Source organism: Hemitrygon akajei, chromosome 11 (genome assembly GCF_048418815.1).
Source record: "Hemitrygon akajei chromosome 11, sHemAka1.3, whole genome shotgun sequence".
Classification (NCBI taxonomy): domain Eukaryota; kingdom Metazoa; phylum Chordata; class Chondrichthyes; order Myliobatiformes; family Dasyatidae; genus Hemitrygon; species Hemitrygon akajei.
The window spans coordinates 174048271-174070919 of NC_133134.1; the positions used below are offsets into that span (position 1 = coordinate 174048271).

The following is a 22649-nucleotide window of genomic DNA, read 5'->3' on the forward strand; positions in this document are numbered from 1 at the left end:
CTTGCTGGTTGAATCAGTGGTAAGGAAGGCTAATGCAATATTAGCATTCATTTCATCATAGAATCAGAGTACAACACAGAAACAGACCCTTTGGCCCATCTAGTCCATATAAAAGCAAGGATGTGATGCTGAGGCTTTATAAGAGATTGGTCAGACTGCACTTGGAGTAGTGTAAGCAGGTATGAGTCCCTTATCTAAAAAATGCACTGGCATTAGGAAGTGACTAGGCTCATGAGAATGATTTGGGGAATGAAAATGATAACATATGAATAGATGGTTTGGACCTGTACTTGCTGGGGTTCAGAAGAATGAGAGTAGATCTCTCTGAAACCTATCGAACACTGGAAGTTCTAGATAGAATGGTTGTAGAGAAGATGTTTCCAATAGTGGGGGAGTTCAGGACCAGAGGGCACAGTCTAAGAATAGAGGGACGTCCATTTAGTACAGAAATGAGGATGAATTTCTTCAGCCAGAGGGTAGTGAATCTATGGGATTCATTGCCACAGAGGGCTGCAAGGACCACATCATGTATATTTAAAGCAGAGGTTGACGGGCTCCTGATTTGTCTTTGCATCAAAGGTCATGGGGAGGAGGACAATGGGGTTAACAGCGATAATAAATCAGCCATGATGGAAAGTCAGAGCAGACTCGATGAGCTGAATGGCCTAATTCTTCTTCTCTGTCTTACAGGCTTGCCTACGTGAGAAAGTCTGCAGATGCTGGAAATTCAAAGCAACACACACAAAATGCTGGGGGAGCTCAGCAGGTCAAGCAGCATCCATGGAAAAGAACATGGTTGCTGCCTGACCTGAGTTTTAGGTCATAGAAATGAATTCAGTAGAAAAAATTGATACTACATTAGAGAAAATAATTTGACAACTTGGAAATTGTAAGGGAATTTGGATGATACTATTACTCTCCACAAATGCATCTACAGATTTAATAGGCCCCAAAGGTTTCTATTGCTTTTCTTCCAAAAATTCCAATTACGCCATTCTTTCTACCTTCCTTAAGATATTGGAGGAGAATAAGGCCATTCAACCCATCAAGTCTGTTTCACCATTCAATCATGGCTGTTTTCCCCACAATCACATTGTCCTGCCTTCTCTCTGTACACCTTAACCAATCCAGATCCGCCTTAAGTACATCAAATGACTTGGTCTCCACCATCCTCTGGCTGAAGAAATTGCTCTTCATCACAGTTTTAAAGGGATATCTCTTTATTCTGGCTCTATGCCCTCAGATCCTAGACCAGGGGTTCCCAACCTTCTTAATGCCATGGACACCTACCATTAACTGAGGGGTCCACGGAACAGAGGTTGGGAACCCCTGTCCTAGACTCTCCTACTAATGTAAACATTCTCTTCACATCTACTCTATCCAGACCTTTCAGTATCAGGAAGGCTTTAATGACACCATCTCATCTTTCAGAAATCCATTTGAGTACAGGCCCAGAAACATCAAATGCTCTTCATATGTTTAGCCTTTCTTTCTTGGGATTATTCTTGAAAACCACCTCCAAAATCTGTCCAGGACCAGCATATTAGAATCAGGGCTTATTTACAAAGCTTCATCAGTATAATTTTGCTTCATATATTTTAGTCTTTGAAATGAACACTAAATTGGATTTGCCTTCTTTACTACTAATTCAGCCTGTAGGTTAACCTTGAGGGAATATTGAACCAGGACTTGCATGTCCCTTTGCACCTTTGATTTCTTATTTTTTTGCCTAATGTAGAAAATAGTCAACACCTTTATTCTTCCTCAGGGGAGTTCTCTGTATATTGTCTATATCTTAGATGAGAAATACCTACATATACCATAAACACTTCTGTTGCCTATTCACAAGTCAAACTGCAATATCTGTTAATTTATGCCACAAAATTCAAAATGGCAATCTTTCCCAAAAACTTGCAATTGCAAATATATTTATGTATTATAAACTTCCACATACAAGACCCCAAATTAATTTGTGAAGTGAGGAAACTTATTAAGCACAACCACATAAGGAACATTAAATCTCACTTACACAGATACAGGTGTTGTATAATATACTTAGGCAATCCTTTATCAAGTCTTCACTCACTGTAACACACACAAAGAGAAAGATTTGGCAAAACCTCCATTTCATCTGAGCATTTCAAAGTGCTTAACATCTTGGAAAAAAAATCCATTGATTTGTACAAAATGCTAAAAAGTACAGTACCATGCAAATGTCTTAGGCACATGGGAAAAAAAATCTGGAAAGATTCATAGAATCAAAAGGTACAATAAAGAAAACAGGACCCATCTAGTCGATACCGAACAATTTAAGTAGCTACTCCCATCGTTCTGCATCGGCACCATAGTCTTCCATACCCTTTCCATCCATGTACTTATCCAAACTTCCCTTCAACGCTGAAATTGAACACACATGCACCACTTGCACTGGCAGCTCATTTCACACACTCGTGACACTGAGTGAAGAAGTTTCCCCTCATGAACCCCTTAAACTTTTCAACTTTTACCCTTAACCCATGATGTCTAGTTGCAGACCCACTCAACTTCACTGAGGGAAAAAGTCTTCTTGCATTTACCCTATCTATACCCCTCATAACTTTGTATACCACTATCAAATCTCCTCTCAATCTTCTATGTTCTAAGGGTTAAAGTCCAAATCTGTCTGATCTTTCCTTACAACTCAGGTCCTCCAGACTCAGCAACATCCTTATAAATCTTCTCTGTACTCTTTCAACCTTATTTACATCTTTCCTTCTAGGTGACCAAAACTGCATACAATACTCCACAATAGACCTCACTAATGTCTTATAAAACGTTAACATACCATCCCATCTCCTGGACTCAGTACTTTGATTTACGACAGCCAATGTGCCAAAAGCTTGCTTTACATCCTTATCTACCTGTGAGACCTCTTTCAATGCCCTACTGTTTACTGTGCAAGACCTATTGCTGGTTGGCTCCACCAAAGTGCAACACCACAGACTTGACTGCATTAAATTCCATCCGGCATTTTTTCAGCTCGTTTTTCCAGCTGGTCCAAATTCTGCTGCAAGCCATGACTTTGTGTCCATATCCAAATCTTTGTGTCATCTGCAGATTTGCTGATCCAGTTAAGCACATTAACTATTCGACAATCAACGTCACAGGTGCAATAAAAAGAGCTACCTTTTGATCAGGTCCTGTGATCTACAAATTACAATAGGAGATAGAAAATGCATGAAAAGGAAAATGTTACAATAGTCATGGAGGATTTCAATATGCAGGTACATTCGGAAAACCAACTTGGTGCTGGATCCCAAGAAGGGGAATTTCTAGAATGCCTACGAGATGGCTTTTTAGAGCAGCTTGTGGTTGAGTACACTAGGGATCAGCTATTCTGGATTTGGTATTATGCAATGAACTGGAATTAATTAGAGAACATAAGGTAAAAGAACATTTAAAGCAAGTAATCATAAAATGATTGAATTCACCCTAAAATTTGAGGAGACACTGAAGTCAAGTATATCAATATTACAGTGAGTAAAGAGAATGATAGTGGAACGGAAGAGGAGTTGCCTAAAACTGATTGGAAAAGAACACTGGTAGGGATGATGGCAAAGCAGTGTTGCCAGGAATGTCTGGAAGAAATTCTGAAGGAACAAGATATATACATCCCAAAGTATTCTAAAGGCAAGACAACACAAGAGAAGTCAAAGCCAACTTAAAAGCAAAAGAGAGGGCATACAATAAAGCAAAAATTAGTGGGAAGTTAGAGGATTGGGAAGCTTTCAAAAAGCAACAGAAGGCAATGAAAAAAGTCATTTAAGATAGAATATGAAAATAAGCTTGCCAATAATACTAAAGAGGATGCCAGAAGTTCCTTCAGATACCTGAAGTGTAAAAGGGAGGCGAGCATGTATAGTGGACCTCTGGAAAATGACTGTCATAGATAGAAACATAATTAGTAAGTTACTGTCATAGAATAGTACAGCACATTACAGGCCCTTCAGCCCACAATGTTGTGCTGACCCTCAAACCCTGCCTCCCATATAACCGCCCACCTTAAATTCCTCCATATACCTGTCCAGTAGTCTCTTAAATTTCACTAGTGTATCTGCCTCCACCACTGACTCAGGCAGTGCATTCCACACACCAACCACACTCTGAGTGAAAAACCTTCCTCTAATATCCCCCTTGAACTTCCCTCCCCTTACCTTAAAGCCATGTCCTCTTGTACTGAGCAGTGGTGCCCTGGGGAAGAGGCGCTGGCTGTCCACTCTGTCTATTAATATCTTGTACACCTCTATCACGTCTCCTCTCATCATCCTCCTCTCCAAAGAGTAAAGCCCCAGCTCCCTTAATCTCTGATCATAATCCATACTCTCTAAACCAGGCAGCATCCTGGTAAATCTCCTCTGTACCCTTTCCAATGCTTCCACATCCTTCTTATACTGAGGAGACCAGAACTGGACACAGTACTCCAAGTGTAGCCTAACTAGAGTTTTATAGAGCTGCATCATTACATCGCGTCTCTTAAACTCTTTCCCTCGACTTATGAAAGCTAACACTCCATAAGCTTTCTTAACTACCCTATCTACCTGTGAGGCAACTTTCAGGGATCTGTGGACATGTACCCCAAGATCCCTCTGCTCCTCCACACTACCAAGTATCCTGCCATTTACTTTGTACTCTGCCTTGGAGTTTGACCTTCCAAAGTGTACCACCTCACACTTCTCCGGGTTGAAATCCATCTGCCACTTCTCAGCCTACTTCTGCATCCTATCAATGTGTCTCTGCAATCTTTGACAATCCTCTACACTATCTACACCACCACCAACCTTTGTGTCGCCTGCAAACTTGCCAACCCGCCCTTCTACCCCCACATCCAGGTTGTTAATAAAAATCACAAAAAGTAGAGGTCCCAGAATAGATCCTTGTGGGACACCACTAGGACAACCCTCCAATCTAAATGTACTCCCTCCACCACAACCCTCTGCCTTCTGCAGGCAAGCCAATTCTGGATCCACCTGGCCAAACTTCCCTGGATCCCATGCTTTCTGACTTTCTGAATAAGCCTACCGTGTGGAACCTTGTCAAATGCCTTACTAAAATCCACATAGGTCACATCCACTGCACTACCTTCATCTATATGCCTGGTCACCTCCTCAAAGAACTCTATCAGGCTTGTTAGACACGATCTGCCCTTCACAAAGCCATGTTGACTGTCCCTGATCAGACCATGATTCTCTAAATGCCCATAGATCCTATCTCTAAGAATCTTTTCCAACAGCTTTCCCACCGCAGATGCAAGGCTCACTGGTATATAATTACCTGGACTATCCCTACTACCTTTTTTGAACAAGGGGACAACATTCACCTCCCTCCAATCCTTCGGTACCATTCCCGTGGACAACTAGGACATAAAGATCCTAGCCAGAGGCTCAGCAATCTCTTCCCTCGCCTCGTGGAGCAGCCTGGGGAATATTCCATCACGTCCCAGGGACTTATCCATCCTAATGTATTTTAACAACTCCAACACCTCCTCTCCCTTAATATCAACATGCTCCAGAACATCAATCTCACTCATATTGTCCTCACCGTCATCAAGTTCCCTCTCAGTGGTGAAAACCGAAGAGAAGTATTCACTGAGGACCTCGCTCACTTCCACAGCCTCCGGGCATATCTTCCCACTTTTATCTCTAATCCGTCCTACATTCATTCCTGTCATCCGTTTGTTCTTCACATAATTGAAGAATACCTTGGGGTTTTCCTTTACCCTACTCACCAAGGCCTTCTCCTGCCCCTTCTTGCTCTCCTCAGCCCCTTCTTAAGCTCCTTTCTTGCTACCCTATATTCCTCAATAGACCCATCTGATCCTTGCTTCCTAAACCTCATGTATGCTGCCTTCTTCCACCTGACTAGATTTTCCACTTCATTTGTCACCTATGGTTCCTTCACCCTACCATTCTTTATCTTCCTCACCAGGACAAATTTATCCCTAACATCCTGCAAGAGATCCTTAAACATCGTCCACATGTCCATTGTACATTTCCCTGTAAAAACATCACCCCAGTTCACACCTGCAAGTTCTAGCCTTATAGCCTCATAATTTGCCCTTCCCCAATTAAAAATTTTCCTGTCCTCTCTGATTCTATCCTTTTCCATGATAATGCTAAAGACCAGGGAGTGGTGAGCACTGTCCACCAGATGCTCACCCACTGAGAGATCTGTGACCTGACCCGGTTCGTTACCTAATACTAGACCTAGTATGGCATTCCCCCTCGTTGGCCTGTCAACATACTGTGACAGGAATCCATCCTGGACACACTTAACAAACTCTGCCCCATCCAAACCCTTGGAACTAATCAAGTGCCAATCAATATTAAGGAAGTTAAAGTCACCCATGATAACAACTCTGTTATTTTTGCACCTTTCCAAAATCTGCCTCCCAATCTGCTCCTCGGTATCTCTGCTGCTACCAGGGGGCCTATAGAATACCCCCAGTAGAGTAACTGCTCCCTTCCTGCTTCTGACTTCTACCCATACTGACTCAAAAGAGGATCCTGCTACATTGCTCACCCTTTCTGTAGCTGTAATAGTATCCCTGACCAGTAATGCCACCCCTCCTCCCTTCCCCCCCATCCCTTTTAAAGCACTGAAATCCAGGAATATTGAGAATCCATTTCTGCCCTGGTGCCAGCTAAGTCTCCGTAATGGCCACTGCATCATAATTCCATGTATGTATCCAAGCTCTCAGTTCATCACCTTTGTTCCTGATGCTTCTTGCATTGACGTACACGCACTTTAGCCCTTCTACCTTACTACCTTTACACCCTTTATTCTGCTTCTCTTTCCTCAAAGCCTCTTTATTCTGCTTCTCTTTCCTCAAAGCCTCTCTATATGTTAGATCTGACTTTACTCCATGCACTTCTTTCACTGCTCAATCGCTCTGGGTCCCATGGCGCTGTAGAGGTATTAATGGGGAACAAGGGAACGGTGGATGAACTGAATAAGTATTTTGTATCAGCAGTACAGTGGAAGTTCCAGGGGGTCAGGAGTCATGAAGTGTGAGAAATTACCATTTACTAGGGAAATGGTTCTTGGGAAACTGAAAGATCTGAAGGTATATAAGCCACCAAGACCAGATGGTGTACACCCCACAGTTCTGAAAGAGGTGGCTGCTGGGAGTGGTTTAAACTAATATGGTGGGGGTGGGGTGGGAACCAGTATAATAGAGCTATGGATGAGCCAGCCGGTTTACAAGTACATGATGGATGCAACATGAGTGTACGGAAGGAAAAGCCAATGATTGGGTACAAATGCAGACAGAGCAGTTAAACTGTACCACGGAGGCAAAATTCAAAAAAGCAAAGAATACAAGACTGAAGGGGCTGTATTTAAATGGGCGTGGCATTCAGAATAAGGTGGACAAACTCATGGTATAATTACAGTTTGATTGGTATGTCGTTGTGGGCATCACTGGGACGTAGCTGAAAGAAGGCCATAGCTGGGCGTTTAACATCAGAGCATATGCTAAAGGGCAGGCAGGAAAGAATAGAAGGTGGTGTGGCTCTCCTGGTCAGAGATGGAATTACATTTTTAGAAAGCAGAGACATAGATCAGAGAATGTTGGACCTTTGCGGGTGAAGTTAAGAAACCACAAGGATAAAAAAGCCATTATGGGAATCATATATAGGTCTCCAAATAGTGGCCAACAGATTGCAAAGGGAGCTGGAAAAGCCATGTAGTAAAGGTAATGACACCCTTGTAATGGGGGAACAACAAAATGCAAGGGGATTGGGAAAAGCAGGTTGGCGTTTGATCGCAAAAGAGGGAATTTGTTGAATGCCTACGAGATGGCTTTTTTGGGCAGCTTGTACTTGAGCCACTTCGGGAAAGTGGGTTAGATAGGGCGTTGTGTAATAACTCAGATCTTATTAGGGAGCTTAATGTAAAGGAACCCTTAGGAGGCACAGATCATAACATGATTGACTTCATACTGCAATTTCAAAGGGAGAAGCAAAAGTCACATTTATCAGTATCACAATGGAATAAAGGGAATTACAGAGACATGAGAGAGGAGCTTGTCCAGGTGTATTGGAGGAGGATACTGCTGAGGGTGATGGTAGAGCAGAGATGGTTGAAGTTTCTGGGAATAGTTCACAAGGTGCAGGATAGATATGTCTCACAAAAGAAGTTGTTCTCAAATGGCAGGAGTAGGTAATCGTGGCTGCGAGCAAAGTTGAGGACCACATAAAAGCCGAGGAAAGGGCATATGAGGTAGCAAAAGTGAGTGGGAAGTTGGATGATCAGGAAGATGAAATATGAGGGCAAACTAGCCAATAACATAAAGCAGAATGCGTACTTTGCATCAGTCTTTACCGTGGAAGGCACTAGCAGTGTGCCAGAGGTCCGTGAGTGTCAGACTGCAAGAATGACTGCCTTTGTTATTATGCAGGAAAAAAGTGCTAGGCAAACTGAAAGCTCTTAAGGTCGATAGGTTACCTGGGCCAGATGGACTGATTACTGACAGAGGTTGCTGAAGAGATAATGGATGCATTGGTCATTATCTTTCAGGAATCATTTGAATATGGCAAGTTCCCGGATGACTGGAAGATTGCAACTATCATTCAACTCTTTAAGAAAGGAGGAAGGCAAAAGAAAGGAAATTATAGACCAGTTAGCCTAACTCTGTGGTTGGGAAAGTGTTGGGTCTATTACTAAGGATGAGTTTTCAGGGTACTTGGAGACTAAGGATAAAATATGTCAATGTCAGCATATGTCAAGGGAAATCTTGGCTGACAAATCTGTTAAGAGTTGTTAGAGGAAATAACAAGGAGGGTGGACAAAGGAGAGGCAGTGGATGTCACTTACTTGGATTTTCATAAGACATTTGATAAGGTGCCACACATGAGGCTGCTTAATAAGATAAAATCCTATGGTGTTACTGGAAAGATACTGGCAAGGATAGCAGAAAGGCTGACAGGCAGGAGACAGTGAGTGGGAATAAAAGGAGCCTTTTCTGGTTGGCTGCCTGCATCGGGACCGCTACTTTTCACATTGTTTTTTCATGATTTGGATAATGGAACTGATGGCTTTGTGGCAAAGCTTGCAGATGATATGAAGGGAAGTGGAGGGGTAGGTAGTGTTAAGGAATCAACGCGATTGCAATGGGACTTAGACAAATTGGAAGAATAGAACCATAGAACACTACAGCACAGTACAGGCCCTTCAGCCCTCCATGTTGTGTCGACCCATATAATCCTTAAAAAGTACTAAACCCACACTACCCCATAACCCTCCATTTTTCTTTCATCCATGTGCCTGTCCAAGAGGTTCTTAAATACACCTTATGTTTTAGCCTCCACCACCATCCCTGGCAAGTCATTCCAGACACTCACAACCCTCTGTGTAAAAAACTTACCCCTGATGTCTCCCCTAAACTTCCCTCCCTTAATTTTGTACATATGCCGTCTTGTGTTTGCTATTGGTGCCCTGAGAAACAGGTACTGACTATTCACCCTATCTATGCCTCTCATAATCTTGTAGACCTCTACAAGTCCCCTCTCATTCTTCTACACTCCAAAGAGAAAAGTCCCAGTTCTGCTAACCTTGCTTCATATGACTTGTTCTCCAAACCAGGCAACATCCTGGTAAATCTTCTCTGCACCCTCTCCATAGCTTCCACATCCTTCCTATAATGAAGTGACCAGAATTGAACACAATATTCTAAGTGCGGTCTCACTAGAGATTTGTAGAGTTGCAACATGACCTCTCTACTCTTGAACTCAATCCCCCTGTTAATGAGAAGCCTAGCATCCCATAGGCCTTCTTAACTACCCTATCAACCTGTGCAGTGACCTTGAGGGATGTATGGATTTGAACCCCAAGGTCCCTTTGTTCATCCACACTCTTAAGTAACTGACCATTTATCCTGTACTCAGTCTTCTGGTTTGTCCTTCCTAAATGCATCACCTCACACTTGTCCGGATTGAACTCCATCTGCCATTTTTCTGCCCAACTCTGCCGCCTGTCTATATCCTCTTGTAACCTTCGACAATCTACAGCTCCATCCACAACTCCTCCAATCTTCGTGTCATCCACAAACTTACTCACCCATCCTTCCACCTCTACATCCAGGTCATTTATAAAAATCACAAATAGCAGGGCTCCCCAGGACAGATCCCTGCGGCACTCCACTAGTCACCGATCTCCAGGCAGAATACTTTCCTTCCACAACTTCCCTCTGCTTTCATCCTTTAAGCCAATTTTCGATCCAAACAGCCAAGGTTCCACTTATCCCATGCCTCATGACTTTCTGGATGAGTCTGTCGTGAGGGACCTTGTCAAATGCTTTGCTAAAGTCCATGTAGACCACATCCATTGCCCTACTCTTCAAAAAAACTCAATCAGACTCATGAGCACGATCTTCCCTTCACAAAGCCATGTTGACTATCCATGAGTAGACAATGGGCAATGGGCAAGAATGGGCAAAAAAGTGGCAGATGGACTGTGCTAAGATGTGTATGCTAATACATTTTGGTAAAAGGAACAAAATGGGGACTATTATCTAAATGGTGAGAAGGTTCAAACATCACAGGTGCACTGAGACTTAGCAATCCTCATGCAAGACTCCCAGAAGGTTAATTTACAGGTTGAGTCTGTGGTAAAGAAGGCAACTGCAATGCTGGCATTTATATTCTATTCCCCTTGAAATAAAAGCAAGGAAATAGGCTGAGGCTATATAGGACCCTGGTCAGACCCCACTTGGGAGTACTGTGCTCAGTTCTGGTCGCCACACTCTAGGAAGGACGTGGAAACCATAGGAAGGGTGCAGAGGAGATTTACAAGGATGTTGCATGAACATCAATACAAGGATTGGGGAGCATGCCTTATGAGAACAGGTTGAGTGAACGTGGCCTTTTTTTCCTTAGAGCGACAGAGAATGAGAGGTGACCTGATAGAGCTGTACAAAATGAAGAGAGGCATTGATCGTGTGGATAGTCAGGGCTGAAATGGCTAGCATGAGAGGGCACAGTTTTAAGGTGCTTGGAAGTAGGTACAGAGGAGTTATCAGGGGTAAGTTGTTTTTAAAAAAAAAATGCAGAGAGTGGTGAGTGTGTGGAATGGGCTGCTGGCAACGGTGGTGGAGGCGGATACGATAGGGTCTTTTAAGAGACTCCTGGACAGGTATCTGGAGCTTAGAAAAATAGAGGGCTATGGGTAACCCTAGGTAATTTCTCAGGTAAGGACATGTTCAGCACAACATTGTGGACCAAAGGGCCTGCATTGTGCTGTAGGTTTTCTATGCTGATATGTTTCTATTTCTTAACGATTAATTTGCAGTTTTGAGTTCGTGCTGAGGAAGGCAAATGCAATGTTAGCATTCATTTCAAGAGGACTAGAATATAAAAGTAAGGATGTAATGTTAAGGCTTTATTAAGTATTGGTGAGGCCTCACTCGGAGTATTGAGAGCAGTTTTGGTCCCCTTATCTATGAAAGGGTGGGCTGAAACTGGAGAGGGTTTAGAGGAGATTCACGGTAATTATTCCAGGACTGAACAGCCTTTCAAATGAAGACCATTTGATGGCTCTGGGACTGTATTCACTAGAATTCAGAAGAATGAGGGGTTACATGATTGAAACCTATTGAATGGTAAAAGGCCTTGATAAGAGTGGATGCAGAGAGGATGTTTCCTGTGATGGAAGAGTCTCAGACATGAGGGCACAGCCTCAGAATACAGGGGTGTCCTTTTAGAATTGAGATGAGGAAAAACCTCTTTCGCCAGAGAGTGGTAAAAATGTGGAATTCTTTGCCACAGGCCACTGTGGAGGCCAAGTCTGTACGTCCAGTATATTTAAGGCAGAGGTTGATAGATTCTTGATTGGTCAGGTCATGAATGGACACGGGGCTGAGAGGAAAAATAGATCAGCTACATGAAATGACAGAGCATACTCGATGGGCCAAACTGCCTAAATCTGATGCTATATCTTATGGTCTTATCATCATCCAGATCATTGATATGGATGACAAGCATCAAAAGACCCAGCACTGATGCCTGTGGCACTCCACTAGACACAGGCCTCCAGTCATGAAAGACAACCACCTACTACCGTTCACTGGCTTCTCCCACAAAGCCAATGTCAAATCCAATTTACTCCCTCACTTGAATGCTGAGTGGCTCAACTGTCTTGATTGGCCTCCCATGATGGACCTTGTCAAATACTGCTAAAATCCATGTAGACAACAGCCACTGCCTTGCCTTCCTAAACTTTCCTGGTAACTTCATAAAGTGTCGGCCCGAAACGTCGACAGCGCTTCTCCCTATAGATGCTGCCTGGCCTGCTGTGTTCCACCAGCATTTTGTGTGTGTAGTTGTTTGAATTTCCAGCATCTGCAGATTTCCTCGTGTTCCCTAAACCTGGCATCTTTACCTTTTATTCTGGCAGGCGTATACAAGCTTCGAACTCTCAAAATTTCACTTTTGAAGGCCACCCACATACCAGTATACCTTTGCCAGTGAACAGTCTGTCCCGATCCACATTTCCCAGACCTTTTCTGATAGCATCAAAATTGGCCTTTTTCTAATTTAGAATCTCAACCCCAAGGACCACTTGCATCTTTTTCCATATTTGAAACAAACAGCATTATGATCCCCAGATACAAAGGGTATCTTACACAAGTTTCTGTCACCTGCCTTTTCTTATTTCCTAATCTAGTATCACACACTCTCATTGGGACTTCTACGCACTAATTAAGGAAACTTTCCTGAACACACTTGACAAACTCTATCCCATCTAGTTCTTTTACATTATGGGAGTCCCAGCCAATATGTTTAAAGTTAAAATCACCTACTATAACGACCATATGTTTCTTGCAGCAGTCTATGACCTCTCTACAAATTTGTTTCTCTATATCCCATAGACTATTAGCTGGTCTGTAATGTAACCCCATTAACGTGGTCATACCTTTCTTCTTCCTCTGTTCCACCCGTAATGCCTCAGTAGAGCTCTCCAGTCTGTCTTGACTGAGCACTGACTAGTAACGCCACCTCTCCTGCTTTCACCCCTCCCATTATCACATCTAAAACAATAGAACACCGGAATATCGAGCCACCAGTCCTGCCCCTCCTGCAACCAAGTCTCACTAATGACGACAATATCATAATTTATTGTGTTGATCCATGCCGAGCTCATCTGCCTTTCCTGCAATGCTTCTTGCATTGAAATATGTGCAGCACAGGACACTAGTCGCACCATGCTCAACCTTTTAATTCCTAACTTTGTCTGAGGTCTTACCAACATCTGCCTCCACGATCTGTTCTGGCACTCTGGTTCCCAACCCCTGCAACTGTAGTTTAAACCCCTTCCTTCCCCCCCCCCCCCCCCCCCCCCCCCCCCATGCAGCACAAGCAAACCTTCCCGCTAGGATATTAGTCCCCCTCCATTTCAGGTGAAAACCATCTCTTCAGTATAGGTTCCAACTTCCCTAGAAGAGAGCTCAATGATCCAAAAATTTTATGCCCTCCCTCCAACACCAATTCCTTAGCCACTTGTTAAAACTGTATCATCTTCCTATTTCTGGCCTCACTAGCACGTGGCACAGGTAACCCTGAGATTACAATCAATCCTGCAGGACCTGCCCTTTAATTTAGCAGCAAACTCCTTGAACTTGCTTTGTAGAACCTTGTTACTCCATCCTCCCACTTAACAATGCTGAGATGTCCTGCAGCCTGGCACCTGGGAGGCAACATAGCACCCTTGTATCTTGTTCTTGTCCACAGAATCTCCTTTCTATTCCCCAGACTAACAAGTCCTCCATCACCACAGTTGCCTCATCTCCCCCATCCCTTTGAACCACAGAGCCTGACTTAGTGCCACAGACTGGACCGCGGTGACTTTCCTTTGCTAGGTTATTCATCCCAACAGTATCCAAAAGTGATATTTTCCCCCCAACAGTATCCAAAGTGATACTTAGAAAATTTACTATAAAGAGCAGTTATCAGTAAAATACTAAATCAAATTAATATTTGATGTGACCACCTTATTCCTTTAAAACTGCATTCTTTTAGGTACACTGTTGTGCAGTTTTATAAGAAAATCGGCAGGTGGGCTGTTCCAAGCATCTTGGAGAACTTGCCAGATATTCTGCAGTCTTTGGCTGTCTCACTTGTTTCTGTCTCATCAGGTAAACACAGACAGCCTTGATGTTGTTGAAATCAGGGCTCTGTGGAGGCCATTCCATCTGAAACCATGTAAAACAGGGGTTCCAAACTTGGGGTCTACAGACCTGTCAGCTAATGGTAAGGCTCCATTGCATAAACAAGGTTAGGAATCATTGATATAAAATATCTAGCATGCCTAAGACTTTTGCACAGTACTCTATATTTTTCCCAAGTAACCCTTCTTTTTCAGGGTGGATCAGGCAATATAATTTAAAGTCTAATGCAATTAATGCAGCAAAACAAGTAGGTCCTTAATAACAAAGAAGCAGAAAGGGTAAATGTTTAGAACCTAAAGTGCAAAGAACAGTGATAAATATTCAGCTCATTATATGTATCCAGCCATTCAGTTCAATCTTGGCAGACCTATACGTCAACTCAGTTCACCCACCTGTGATAAATCTTTCCTACTGATTCATTCTTCAGGATATGGACATCACTGGAAAACTAGATTTATTGCATATTCCCAATTGCCTGTAAAGGTGGTAATGGGGAACCTCCTTGAACTGCTGCAATACTTCTGGGGTAGGTACTCCCACAATACCACTGAGCAGAGTTTTCCAGGATTCCGAATAATCCCAAATCAGGATGATGTTTAACTTGGAGTAGAACTTACAGGTAATCCAATAATTTATTCATCTGTCACAACTTCCATTCTTGACAGCTTTCTTTATTGGCTACAGTGAAGAGTAGGATTTCCATATTTCCTAAAATTATCCCAAACAGTCTCATTCCTATTAAGAGTCCATAAGAGGCCAAAACTATAGACACACCACCACCAGTAAAAGTAGTTACCTCACAAGTATTCCAAATGAAAAGGAAGACCTTTGTACACCTTGCACTCAATTTAACATCATGAATTCAGCCTTCTATCTGGTCACCATGCACTATACCCTACCTGCTCTCAGGTATCAATGAAGACCATCTTTTTTACCCCCAGTGTGATATAACAATTTTCAAAATGGCTTTATAAATACTATTTAATAACAGAAATAAGAACAGAAAATGTTGGAAGTACTCAGGTCAGACACCACCTGGAGACATAAAGAAAGCTAGAATCCTAATTCAAGCATAGTGAAAGGTCAGCAATCTGAAACATTAACCATTTCACTCCCCTGCAACTGCCCAACCTGAACATTTCCAGCATTGTTTTTATTCAAATTTCCAACTTCTGCAATGTTTTGGTTTTATGTTAATACGTTCATGTAATACACACTCCACCACCACAGCACAGGAACAGACCCTTCAGCCCATAATGTTGTGCTGAACTAACTGAAGGCCTAACTAAAGAAATCCCTCTGTTTCACAATATACATACCCTCCAGTTCTCTGCACTTTGAGGTGCCCAAGAGCCAATAGGTGTTCCACTGTATTTGCTTTCACTGCCATCTCTGGCAGCACCCATCACCTTCTTTGGGTGGGGGGGGGGGGGGGGGAATTATCCAGCATATCTCCTTTAAATTTACTGCCTCTTCACAAGCAAACCCCATATACCATCAATTAATAAAACCAAACTGCCCAACAATTCATTAGTGATTGACACCTGTGCTTGAAATCTATTCAGCACAAGCAGCACTTAATACTATAGCACTTACTTTTCTGTTTCTTTTTCTGTGGTGCAAGTGTTGGCCGCATGAGGATTTCAACTAAAAGCTGTAAAGGAAGCATGAAACATTACTGTAACATGGTTTTAAAAGCTGCTCACTAGAAAGAGGAATATTCCCTTTTTTTGTTACTGTCTATGGGCAAAAGGGGACAAGATAATTACGTAAAGGATTAAAAATGATCAAAGATCAATGCATCTACATAGAGGCTGTCTGAGCAACTGAGTATTTCCAGCATCGGCAATATTTAGCCTCTAGGTTATATTTATTGTTTGCAGGAATCCTACTAGGTTTAAGAGGCAACATAAAATCAAAGTCAGTTGCAACAGACAGTAAAACCAGAAAAAAAGTCTACAAAAAAAATAGAACAGATATGAGAAGGAATTTCATTACTTTTAGTAAGGAGACAGCCACCGACACTACAGAACAGAGACAAAAGAATACTCTGGTCAGGCACCATTTGCAGATTATGGAAGAGTAGATGCTGGCTGTCTTGACGCAAATTAGGTGGATAAGTCACCTTCAGGAGCCTTGGCAGAGATAATTAAAATGTCCATTGATGAGAAGGAAGAAAGGCTCTAAGAATGAGCCTGACATCAGTCATGGTTAAATTACTGGAAGGTATTCTAAAGCAATGGGATATAGGTATATAAATAGATGGGGTCTAGGTTTAGAGAAAATCAACATGGCTTTGCACGTGGTAAATATAAATCTTAAGAGTTTTTCAAAGGAATTTATCAAGAAAGATGCTGAAGGAAAGACGGTAGATGTTGTCTACTGTACCTTAGCAAGGGTTTAAATAATGTTCTACATAGCAGACTGGTACAAAGGTTAAGTCACTAGGCATTCAGGATGAAGTAGCCAACTGGATCTATCATAGGCTTCACAGGAGAAGCCAAAAAGTGTTGTAGACAGTTGTCTCTCTGACTGGAGACCCGTAAACAGTGGTGTGCCTATTGGTGCTGGGTCTATTGTTTATCAGCTATACTAATGATGTAGATAATAAAATGGTAAACTGGATCAGCAAACTTGCAGATGACACCAAGATTGAAAGCATGGTGAATAATGAGGAAAACTATCAAGGCTTGTAGCATGATCTGAACCAGCTGGAAAAGTGGGCAGAAAAATGGAAGATGGAATTGAATGCAGACAAGCATGAGGAGTTGTACCTTACTGTGGTTTGCCTGTCAAAGTACAGGTACATTATAGTGCTATGAGGTGTGCTGAAGAACAAATGGACCTGGGAATACATATCCATAATTCCATGAAAGCAACTTCACAGATAGTTAAGGTAATTGAGAAAGCCTTTTGTACACTGGCTTTCATAAATCAGGGCAATGAGTACATCACTTGGGATGCAATGTGGAAGTTGTACAAGATGTTGGTGAGGTCAAATTATAAGTACTTTATGCAGCTGTAGATACTTCTTAAACGGAAAGACATAATAAGCCTGAAAGGTTGTAAAGAAAACTTACAAGGATGTTGCTGGGACTTGAGGGCCCCAGTTATAGGGAAAGGTTGAATAGGTTGGACCTCATTCCCTTAAGTATAGGAGACTGAGGTGATATCTTATAAGACCATAAGATATAGGAGCAGAAGTAGGCCATTCGGCTCATCAACTTTGCTCTGCCATTCAATCATGGGCTGATCCAATTCTTCCAGTCATCCCCACTCCCCTGCCTTCTCCCCATATCCTCTGATGCCCTGGCTAATCAAGAACCTATCTATCTCTGCCTTAAATACAGTCAATGACTTGGCCTCCACAGCTGCTCATGGCAACAAATTCCACAGATTTATCACCATCTGTCTAAAGTAATTTCTCCGCATCTTTGTTCTAAATGGACATCCTTCAATTCCGAGGTCATGCCCTCTTGTCCTAGACTCCCCTACAATGGGAAATAACTTTGCCGTATCTAATCTGTTCAGGCCTTTTAACATTCAGAATATTTCTATGAGATCCCCCCTCATTCTCCTGCACTCCAGGGAATACAACCCAAGAGCTGCCAGACGTTCCTCATACGATAACCCTTTCATTCCTGGAATCATTCTCGTGAACCTTCTCTGAATCCTCTCCAATGTTCAGTTATCTTTCTAAAATAAGAAGCCCAAAACTGCACACATCATGAGAGCCTTTTAGAGCCTCAACATCACATCTTGAATAGAATTGCAAAGGGAAAGATAGAACAAATGTATGCAGATTGGGTGTCACCACAACTAGAGGTCATAGGTTGAGGGTGAAAGGTAAAATTTAAGGAGAACCTGAGGGGGATCTTCTTCAATCAGGATGGTGCAAGTGTAGATGAAATTACCAGTGGTGGTGGTGGTGGATGTGAGTTTGATAAATTTGGATAGGCACATGGATGGAAGTGGTATGGAAGGCTATGTTCCAAGTGCAGGTGGATAAGACTAGGCAGAAGACTAGATTAGTACAGACTAGAATAGCCTGTTTCTGTATTGTAGTCCTCAACAACTATTAATTGGACACTAGAAATATTCATCAAAAAAATGAACAGAATACAGAGATTTTGGAGATAATACAGAAGCTCACCAAGACGCTGACTGGATTACAGTGTATTATTTTCAAGCAGAATTGGGCAGACACATTTTCTCTGGACTCTTGGAGGCTGTGGCATAGGTAGGGTAGATGGTCAGAGTTTTAGAAATGTCAAATATAAAGCAAATAAATAAAGGTGAGAGGAGAAAAATTTACTTTCAAGGTGTTTATTTTTTTGCTTTGCTCAGGTCGGTGGTGTGTGGAATGTCCTGCCAGGGTGACATTTAAGAGGCATTTAGACAGGCACGTGAACAGACAAGGAATGGATGGATATGGATCACGTGAAAAAAATTCAGTCAAGGTGGCGCCAGTGTACAACACTCTCTCAATCGACTTCTTCCAGGAAGCTCACAAAAATGTCTTTTACTTCTTTTACAGATGTTTTTCATCTTAAATGTGTTTCTGGAACTGTTAGAGCCTACGATTTACAGTCTGGAGATCAATCAAGAGATGCAGCACTTCGCTGTCTCCGAGATTATGTGAAGCGAATGTGTACTTGATGCAAAGAAACTTAGAGACATTGTTTGATTCCATTTAATCAATTAAAGCATCCATTATTCATCCATTAAAGCATCGAAGACGATTGAGACCGACATCGAAGCCAATGTGGAAGGTGAGCAGCCGATCAATGTGTGGCTTGCTGTGGCAGGTGGGTAGGCCTCTGTGCTCATTTGATCTCTCTCTCTCTCACAATGATGGAGGGTGTTATGTGGTTCTGCGTTTATGCACTATGGACTTCTTCAGACTTATGGTTTTTATATGCAATGTTTCTCGCCTGTTCCTTTTCTGTTTTGTTGTGCAGGAGGAGGGGGAATTTGAAGTTGATGTTCTTGTTCCATTTTGTGCAAGGATGGGGAGGATGCTCTTGTTGCGTTTTGTGCGAAGGGAGGGGGTTTGGGGGTTGTTGATCAGGATGCCGTTCTTTTTTGTGCAGGGGTGGGTGAGTTTGATGTTTTTCTCTGAACATCTTTCATGTTTGTTCTTTGTTTTGTGGCTATCTGTAGAAGACAAATCTTGGAATTGTATATGGATACATATTTTGCAAATAAATGAACATTATGAACATGCAGGCAGATAAATTTAGTTTAATTTGGAGTCATGGTCAGCAGACATTGTGAGCTGAAATGCTTATTCCTGTGCTACATTGTCCTATGCTTTAATATTATGCGGAGAAAAGTAACCAACGTCAAACAATAGCCTTCTTTCCTCATTATTCCATGAAAGATTCTTTTCTTTGTTCAAATGTGCCTCATTCTTGAGGGCATGGAGCAATAGTTACTTTAGCATTTAATGCAGCATCAGGCTCCCTATTAAAAACAAAGTCTCAGCCTACATCCCCTCATCTTGTCTCCTCTACCGTAACACAAATTACTTGATATTTTATTTTTCCCCTAAAGTACCTTTAAAGTATTGAACTGCAGTACTTACATCTACTCCACCAAAGAGATCAAAAATGTGGGTGTTGGGAAATTTGGATTCTTGGGCACCTTTTCCATCCTCCGTGACAAATGCCATTGCTTCCATTGAGAGAAGTGGAGCAATATCCTGTACATAAGAATGAAGAATTAAATCGCAGCTATATAAACCTTATGTAGCAAAATCTCTTCCCCACGAGTTATTCCCTTTTGGGGAAGGTGCAGAGAGCTACACATAACATAGACTTCTAGATTAATAATCAAAATGTGTATCTCAGATTTTAACATTTCCTTCCACTTAATTCTGACAAAATTGTAAACTCCATCATCAGAAAATAGAAAGCCAAATTGACAAGCAATGATATAAGAAAGCATGTCATCCTGGAGAGTTAAACACATCAATTTTATAATCGAGTCACACCAATAGAATAATCACAAGATGGCATCAGTGAACCACAGCGATGTTCTACGGACTACATACAATACTTCTAAAAATACCTCCTGAATTACTCTCACTGCAATCTGCAGCATGAAATTTCCTACCTAGCAATGTATTTTTAAATTGACTTTATGATCTACAGAGTTCATGATCATCTGAAGGACTTGGCAGACCAAGCAAGTACGGCACCTTTAAGTAGACCAAAGTTCAATGCCTTGGTAGGAAATTGGGGGGGGGGGGGGGGGTGTGACTGCAAACCAGACTGAAAAGCAAAGGGATAAAGTTCATCCAATGCATTTCAAATCATAGTCAGGGTCTTTAACCAAGCAAACTGTGCCAAATTACCATTGGCATATAAACTGTTGCACCAGAGGTCCCAGCACACAAGACCACTGTTATACTAAGGTAAAGAATGTCTAGAGTTCCATGCCCAGACATTCTAGTCACTTGGCTGTCCATCTACCTGCATACAGGCAGAGACTAAAAAGCAGAGACCAAAGGGCAAAGCTCCAGAGATTAGGGCAACACAGAGGTGGTCACACAAGGCAGAGAAGCAGCTACAGGATTGCTTCAAGTCAGTGGACAGGGCCGTGTTCATCTGTGGACCTGAATGAATACACCATAATTGTCCCAGATTTTATCAAAACAGTTGTAGATGAGTGTGTCCCCACATAATCATTCAGAATCTTCCCCAATCAGAAGGCCTAGATGAACCGCAAGATCTGCCAACTGCTGAGGGCCAGACCAGAGGCTTTCAAGTTTGGTGACTGAGAAAGTTACAAGAGGTCCAGGTAAGATCTCCGGAAAGCCATTTCACAGGCGGTGGCAATTCCAGACTAAACTTAAATCAACGAAAGATGCTTAATAGTTGTGGCAGGGTTTGAATATTCTTGTAAAGTTAAATCAACTAATATAGGCAACAATTGGGCTTTGCTTCTAGATGATCTCAATGCCTTCTATGCTCGCTTTGACCATCAAATCATGGAGGAATTATCACAAACTCCCACAGCCCCGATGATTCTGTAATTTCATTCTGAGGCTGACATGCAAGCAGCACTCAGAAGGATGAACCCACGAAAAGCATCCAGCTCAGAATGGGTACTTGCCCAAGTACTAAAAACATGTGCTGATTAAATGGCTAGAGTGTTCACTGAGATCTTTAACCTTTCGCTTCAGCAGTCTGAGGTACCCAACTGCTTCAAGAAGGCTTCAATTATACCAGTGCCTAAAAATAATGTGGTAACCTGCTCAAAGACTTTCACCCATGTTGCACTTACATTCACAGTGAAGAAGTGTTTTCACAGACTGGTGTTGAAATATATCAACTCCTACCTGAGAAGCAACTTAGATGCACTCCAATTTGCCTACCAGAGCAACAAGTCTATAGAAGACACCATATCACTAGCTCTTCACACACCCTGGAACATCTGGACAGCAAAGATGAAAACATCAGGATACTCCTTATTGACTACAGCTCAGCATTTAATACAATCATCCCCTCAAAACTAATCAATAAGGCTCAATACCTACTTGTGTAATTGGATCCTCGATTTCCTCACTTGCAGACCCTAGTCAGTTCAGATTGGCAACATCTCCTTCATGGTCCCCATCAACAAAGGTGCACCACAAGGCTGTGAGCATAGCCACCTGCTCTATTTGCTTTACACTTATGACTGCATGGCTAAGCACAGCTCCAATGTCATATTCAGCTTTCTGATGACACTACTGTCATAGGCCAAATCAAATGTGGTGATGAATCAGCGTATAGAACAGAGATTGAAAATTTGGCTGACTGGTGCCAGTCCTCATTGTAGGATCAGAGGTGGAGAGGGGCAGCATCTTTAAATTCCTCAATGTTATTATTTCACAGAACCTGTCCTGGGCCCAGCACATAAGTGAAATTAAGAAGAAAGCACGGCAGCGCCTAGACTTCCTTAGGACTTAGCAGAAGTTCAACATCCATATAGTGACCTGAAAATTACCATCCCGTATTCATTCAAACACTCTGTGCTGCACAGTAACATAGCAGTAAGTGCATTACTTTATATTTGTGGGCTACCCCAGCATATCCTCAGATGATGTTCAGCACATTTCACTGCACGCTTTGATATGTACATATGTCAAAAAAAGCTATCTCGGGACTCCGCCCTCCACATAACGGACATGTAAGACACAGTTTCTTTAAGTCCGCCTTTAATCTCTCCCTTTTCTGATTTAAACTTTGAAATTTCAACTTTACTCAGTCGGATCTATAGAGTAACAGTTATAAATATGGCTACTCTCAGAAGCGCCAAAAGAAATCCGGACCCGGGCAATGGGAAGCCCAAAAAACTGACGAATTCTCAGAGGAACCCTCCTGGGCGAAGAGACTAGAATTTCAAATCAGCAATATTGGCATTGAAATAACTCAATTAAAAGAGAAATTTGAAGGAAAAA

The 22649-nt window shown here is 42.2% G+C and overlaps 1 protein-coding gene across 2 annotated transcripts in view; it reads right to left on the bottom strand.

Moving 5' to 3' along the window:
* LOC140736308 (short transient receptor potential channel 4-associated protein-like) overlaps window positions 1-22649 on the bottom strand; it is a 155689-nt gene that overhangs the window by 53527 nt on the left and 79513 nt on the right. For both annotated transcript variants that reach the window (XM_073062299.1, XM_073062300.1), the window contains exons 3-5: window positions 19788-19904; window positions 15797-15854; window positions 2030-2085 (exon numbers count right to left, since the gene is read on the bottom strand). In XM_073062299.1, the coding sequence (XP_072918400.1) occupies window positions 2030-2085; window positions 15797-15854; window positions 19788-19904 (231 nt within the window). The remainder of the gene's footprint in view (window positions 1-2029; window positions 2086-15796; window positions 15855-19787; window positions 19905-22649) is intronic.